At 38.8% G+C, this 7,152-nt stretch overlaps 1 protein-coding gene across 1 annotated transcript in view; it reads left to right on the top strand.

The window, feature by feature from the left end:
• Positions 1-7,152, top strand: part of CATSPERB (cation channel sperm associated auxiliary subunit beta) — a gene marked incomplete at its 5' end in the record, with an annotated part of 240,997 nt that overhangs the window by 70,603 nt on the left and 163,242 nt on the right. The window contains 1 exon segment of the mRNA XM_012803404.2: positions 2,664-2,808. Coding sequence (XP_012658858.2) covers positions 2,664-2,808 — 145 coding nt within the window.

The raw sequence follows: 7,152 nt of genomic DNA, 5'->3' as shown, positions 1-7,152 counted from the left end.
AAAAAAAAAAATAATAATAATTGATTCAAGATGGATAAAGAAGTTAAATTTAAGGCATGAACCAATAAAAATCCTCAAAAAAACCACTGGAAGATATCAGTGTGGAGAAAGACTGAAATTTAAGGCATGAAACAATAAAAATCATCAAAGAAAAACACTGGAAGATTTCAGAGTGGGGAAAGACTTTATGAGGAAGACTGCTGTAGCAATTACAACAAAAAAATAAACAAATGAGACTTAATTAAACTGAAAAGTTTCTGGACAGCTAAGGAGACAACAACCAAAGCAAATAGACAACCTACACAATGGGAAAGGATATTTGCATATTTTGAATCAGACAAAAGCTTGATAACTAGGATCTATAGAGAACTCAAATTAATCCACTTGAAAAAAGCCAACAATCCCATATATCGATGGGCAAGAGACATGAATAGAATGAACCTTCTCTAAAGATGACAGACAAATGGCTAACAAACATGAAAAAATGCTCATTGTCCCTAATTATTAGAGAAATGCACATCAAAACCATCCTGAGATACCATCTAACCCCAGGGAGAATGGCCCACATCACAAAATCTCAAAACTGCAGATGCTGGTGTGGATGTGGAGAGAAAAAAATACTTTTACACTGCTGGTGGGACTGCAAACTAATACAACCTTTTTGGAAGAAAGTGTGGAGAATCCTTAAAGAACCCAAACTAGATCTCCCATTTGATCCTGCAAATCTCATTACTGGGCATCTATCCAGAAGGAAAAAAATCTTTTTGTCATAAGGACACTAGACTAAGGTGACCAGATTTTAACATTGGTAAAGTGGGACACCATTGGGAGGGGCGGGGCCTGGGAGGTGGGGCCGGACAATAATGCAAACTTTGATAAGCAGTTCTCAACAATCAGTTCTCAACAATTATTTGATATTATTAAAGTTTAACATTATAAAATTAACAAAAATAATATAAAACACATATCCTGGTGAAATAGCCACATGGCAGCCAAAAACCATATAGTCTCTTCCTGTTCTCCCGTGTTCCCTAGCTTGTGGTGCATTCTTTCCAAAAATTGGGGCTTTTTTTAAATGCTGCAGGATGCAGGACAAATTGTTAAAAATGGGACTGTCCCACCAAAAGCGGCAAGTCTGGTCACCTTACTCTAGAGAGGAGGGGGCTACTTCTTTGTTCCAGACAGTTTGGCTCCTTCTGAGCTAATTGTCCTTGCCTAGAAGCAGGGGAGGGAGCCATCTCCTTCTGATACTTTGCCCAGGAGGGGAGTAGGGAGTTTACGTTAGCCTTTTCATTTCCAAATGAAGTTACATTAACCTCTTCATTCCCAAATGGAGTTACATTAACCTCTTCATTCCCAAATGGAGTTACATAACCTTTTTAGCATGCAAAAACCATGTATTCTCTTCCCATTCTCCCGCTGTTCCCTTCTTGTCATGCATTCTTTCCAAAAATCGGGACTTTTTAAAATGTCGTGGGACATGGGACAAATTGTTAAAAATTGGGACTGTCCTGCCAAAAGTGGGACGTCTGGTCACTTTACACTAGACTGTTTATTGCAGTTCAATTTACAATTGCCAAAAAGTAGAAACAGCCTAAATGCCCACCAACCCAGGAATGGATTAACAAACTGTGGTATATGTATACCATGGAATACTATTCAGCCATTTAAAAAGATGGAGACTTTACATCCTTTGTATTAACCTGGATGGAAGTGGAACACATTATTCTTAGTGAAGAATAACAAGAATGGAGAAGCATGAATCCTTTGTATTCAATTTTGATATGAGGACAATTAATGACCTAGTACACTGTGTACACTGTGGAGGGTGGGGGATGGGGACAGCAGAGAGAGAAAGAAGAAGGGAGGGGGTGGGAGAAAGGAAGAGCAGAGAGAGGGAAGGAGGGAGGAGGGCAGGGTCTTGGAGTGTGATACACCTCTTGGGTACAAGACACAATTGTAAGAGGGACTTTACCTAACATATGCAATCAGTGTAACCTGGTTTCCTATACCCTCAATGAATCCCCAACAATAAAAAAAAATATTCAAATACCACAAATCCTCATTTGAATTACTGGCTATTAAAAGAGGTAACAGGCAGGATTAATCCAATATATGATTGATCTGTTTTATCCTCAAACAATACTTATCCCCAAAGATGAGAAAATAGATTTACATGCTATATTGAGATTAGTAGTTTGAGGATTTACAGAGATCCCAGGACACATGCCTTGCCAATGACAAGGGACTCTTCCATGCAAAATATATTTGCATGTATACTTGCCAAATGTCTAGAGCATGAAGTTTTATGTCAATATGGGATAAGCCCCCATATCCAAAGGCATCCAGCATTCCATCCTTTTATGAACAGGGGAATTCTATTTGGGAGATGGCAGAAATAACTTTGTTCTTCTATAAATTCACTGTGCATACTGTGTAGACCTGACACTCTATCATAAACACTGTCATACAGACTCTAGGATGGAAATAGAGGGTAGACCAAGTAGGTAAGGAGTTTAAGAGAGAGAGAGATGTGGGCATATGGGAAAAGACCATGTCACATGACTTTCCTTGTGTAGGAGGATTAGGCTGATAGGTAATTCCTAACTATTAATTACATAGTAACTCTTTAGTGAGTTAGTAATATCTCTTTATTCCTTTAGATATGGCTTTCCATTGATGGCGGCAACACCTTTGAATTATTAGCTGACTTTAATGACGATATCATAGAGAGGACTTTTCATAGCTTTTATTCTTCAGACATCACTTTTGTTGCCAAAAGTGGGAGGGTTTACTTGACAAAAGCAGGTAAGGAATTTACCTTTATTGGTGTAAATAATATGTGTGGGCTAGTGATTAGAAGATACATGGAAAATCAATCTCCTTTATTAATCAACTAATCCAAAAGTCTCAAAACTATTAGCAGTGATGGATTTATTGGATCTGCAGAAGTGGGATTCTATTAATATCTCTAAAGACAGGACACCACAGATCACCATGCTATGGTCTTATCTACAATTTTAGTGATATTTTACTTTCCCAAAAGCCAAATAATGGTGCTTCCACTTATCACGCTACAATTGTGCTCAGCTTGTTACAAATGTTATCTCATTTAATATTCACAACATCCTTGCCAAAGTAGTAATGTTAGCTTACTTTTACTGATTAAATTGATGCAGCTGAAAACATACAACTAGTAAGAAGTGGATTTCTGTGAAGATATATTGCTCTCTGTCTCCTGGATTTGGAAATCTTGTGATTTCCTTGGTCAAGCCTATATAGCTTCTTTGAGTTTTTGCACAGTGAAACATATAGTTAATATCAATTGACCTTGCTGACAAGTGCCCTCTCCTTTCCAACCCAGTCAAATTTTGCTAATGAGATTAGGATGACAAAAGGACAATGATTCTCAATTTATTTCTGATCTCTGTGATCTGAATTTTCATTTTATTTTGTTGTTCTATTACTGAGATTATCATTGAGATAATTTTTTTAATTTAATAACATCTTTTTACACAAAATATGGAAGAAAAATTGCCTCCTGTCTTGGGACATGTTATGTCTCAAATGGATTCTTTGTATCTTTTATAGGCTGTTAGTCCCTTCCTTCCCTTCCTTTTCTTTCCCCTCCTGTCCCCTATTCCCTTAACTCTTTTGTTAACCTTTTTTCCCCTCACCTCTCCTCCTTCTATTCCTCCTCCTCCTTTCATCAAGTTCACTGTTAAAGAATGCAGCTCTGGGGCGGCGCCTGTGGCTCAGTGGGTAGGGTGCCAACCCCATATACCAAGGGTGGCGGGTTTGAATCCGTCAAACCTGACCCCAGCCAAACTGCAACAAAGAAATAGCCGGACCTTGTGGCAGGTGCCTGTAGTTCCAGCTACTCAGGAGGCTGAGGTGAAAGAATGGTCTAAGCCCAGGAATTGGAGGTTGCTGTGAGCTCTGTGACACCATGGCACTCTACCAAGAGTGATAAAGTGAGTCTCTGTCTCTACAAAAAAAAAAAAGTATGCAGCTCTGGTCAGATCAACTTACTCTAGCAAAGAGAGCAAGTAGTGGGTGAATGATTCCTGAGACCCACTGACTTCACCTCATTCAAATAGGATTGGACTCATTTTCTCAACTCAATACAGTGCCTTTGGAAGGTGGTAAACCTGGCTTCACACAAGAGGACTTGATTTTTCCCTTGACTTTTCCTTTAAATACCCTTTTATCCACTGTCACCTTCTTACTTGTTAGGAGGATGTTACAGAGAGTCTTTAGGATCTCATTGACTTACCTTCTTTCGATGTTGCCTCAATAGGCTGGGTATAAAATACTGTAACCCTTTATATCAGAATTTGCTCTTTCTTTCCTTACCTCTTACTCTTCTACATTTTGGCATAAAATTGTTCTCTTTACTTTTTTTTTTAATTAAATCATAGCTGTGTACATTAATGCAATCATGGGATACAATGTGCTAGTTTTATATACCATATGAAATATTTACATCAAACTGGTTAACATAGCCTTCAAGGCATTTTCTTAGTTACTGTGTTAAGACTTTTATATTCTACACCTAGTAAATTTAACATGTACCCGTGTAAAATGCTCTGTAGGTGTGATCTCACCAATTATCTTCCCTGTACCCATCCTCTCCCCTTCCCTGCCTTCCCTCTCTGTCCCTTTCATCTGGGGCTATAGTTGGGAATTAGTTTCATAGTAGGGCTGAGTACATTAGATACTTTTTCTTCCATTCTTGAGATACTTTCATAGAAGAAAATGTTCCAGCTCCATTCATGTAAACATGAAAGAGGTAAAGTCTTCATCTTTTTTAAGGCTGTATAATATTCCATGGTGTACATATACCACCATTTATTAATCCATTCATGGGTTGATGGGCACTTGGGCTTCTTCCATGACTTAGCAATTATGAATTGGACTGCAATAAACATTCTGGTACATATATCTTTGTTATAATGTGATTTTTGGTCTTCTGGATCAATTCCTAGTAAATTCCTAGTAGAAGAATTGAAGGATCGAATGGCAGGTCTATTTTTAGATCCCTAAGGGATCTCCAAACTTCTTTCCTAAAGGAACATATTAGTTTGCATTCCTACCAGCAGTGCAGAAGTGTTCCCTTTTCTCCACATCCACGCCAATGTCTATGGTTTGGGGCTTTTGTGATGTGGGCTAATCTTACTGGGGTTAGATGATATCTCAAAGTGGTTTTGATTTGCATTTCTCTGATGGTTAAGGATGGTAAGCATTTTTTCATGTGTCTGTAGGCCACGTGCCTGTCTTCTTTTGAGAAGTTTCTCTTCAAGTCCCTTGCCCACCCTGAGATGGGATCCCTTGTTCTTTTCTTGCTAATATGTTTGAGTTCTCTGTGTATTCTCATTATTAAACCTTTGTCAGAGACATAACCTGCAAATATCTTCTCCCATTCTGAGGGCTGTCTGCTTGCTTTACTTACTGTGTTTTTGGCTGTGCTTTTTAGTTTGATCAGATCCTAGTAATGTATTTTTGGTGTTGCTTCAATTGCCTGGGGGGTCTTTCTCATAAAATATTCACCCAGGCCAATTTCTTCAAGTGTTTTCCCTGCACTTTCTTCTAGTATTTTTGTAGTTTCATGTCTTAAGTTTAAATCTTTAATCCAGTGAAAGTCTATCTTAGTTAATGGTGAAAGGTGTTGGTCCAGTTTCAGTCTTCTACAGGTCAGTAGCCAATTTACCCAGCACTAAAGATGGGATAGGGAATCTTTTCCACACTGAATGTTTTTTATTTTATTTTATTTTATTTTAGATGGAGCCTCAAGCTGTCACCCTGGGTAGAGTGCTGTGGCATCACAGCTCACAGCAACCTCCAACTCTTGGGCTTAAGTGATTCTCTTGCCTCAGCCTCCCAAGTAGCTGGGACTACAGGCCCCACCACAATGCCTAGCTATTTTTTGATTGTTGTTATCATTGTTGTTTGGCAGGCCCAGGCTAGATTTCAACCCACCAGCTCTGGTGTATGTGGCTGGCGCCTTAGCCGCTTGAGCTATAAGGCTCCGAGCACCCACTGAATATTTTTAATTGGCTTATCAAAGATCAAATAACACTAAGTAGCTGGGTTCACTCTTGGTTCTCTATTCTGTTCCATACATCTATCTCTCTGTTTTTGTGCCAGTACCATGCAGTTTTGATCACTATCAATTTATAGTATAATCTGAGGTCTGGTAGCATGATTCCTCCTGCTTTGTTTTTATTTCTGAGTAATATAACTATTTAAGGTTTTTTCTGATTCCATATAAAATGAAGTATCTTTTTTTGAGATCTTTCAAGTATGATGGTGGAGTTTTAATAGGGATTGAATTAAAATTGTATATTGCTTTGGGCAATATGGACATTTTGACAATGTTGATTCTTCCCAGACATGAGCATGGTATGTTTTTCCATTTGTTAACATCTTCAGCTATTTCTTTTCTTAGAGTTTCATAGTTCTCTTTACAGAGATCTTTCACATCTTTTTTTAGGTAAACTCTCAAATATTTCATCTTCTTTGGCACTACTGTGAACAAAATAGAGTCCTTGACTGTTTTTTTAGCTTGACTTTTGTTGGTATATATAAAGCCTACAGATTAATGAGTGTTGATTTTGTAACAAGATGCTGGGGTATTCCTTGATCATGTCTTAAGTGCTTTGTAGTAGAATCCCTGATATTTTCCAGATATACAATCATATCATCTGCGAAGATGAAAGTTTGGTCTCCTCTGACCCTGCATGGATACCCATGATCACCTCTTCTTGCCTAATTGTGATGGCTAAGACTGCCATTACAATGTTAAAAAGCAGTGGAGACAATGGTCAACCTTGCTTGGTTCCTGATCTGAGTGGAAATAATTCCAATTTAACTCCATTCAATATGATATTGGCTGTGGGTTTTCTGTAGATGGCCTCTATCAGTTTAAGAAATATCCCTCTGGCTTGGCACCTGTGGCTCAAGTGCCTAAGGTGCCAGCCACATACACTTAAGGTGGTGGGTTTGAATCCAGCCCGGGCCCACCAAACAACAATGACAGCTGCAACCAAAAAATAGCCAGACGTTGTGGTAGGCGCCTGTGGTCCCAGCTAATTGGGAGGCAGAGGCAGGAGACTCGCTTGAGCCCAGGAGTTGGAGGTTGCTGTGAGCTGT

This window comes from Otolemur garnettii, unplaced genomic scaffold (assembly GCF_000181295.1).
Source record: "Otolemur garnettii isolate 467f Iridium unplaced genomic scaffold, OtoGar3 scaffold00020, whole genome shotgun sequence".
Classification (NCBI taxonomy): Eukaryota; Metazoa; Chordata; class Mammalia; order Primates; family Galagidae; genus Otolemur; species Otolemur garnettii.
Note: the sequence above shows the minus strand (reverse complement) of the source record. Positions and strands in the feature narration are given on the sequence as shown.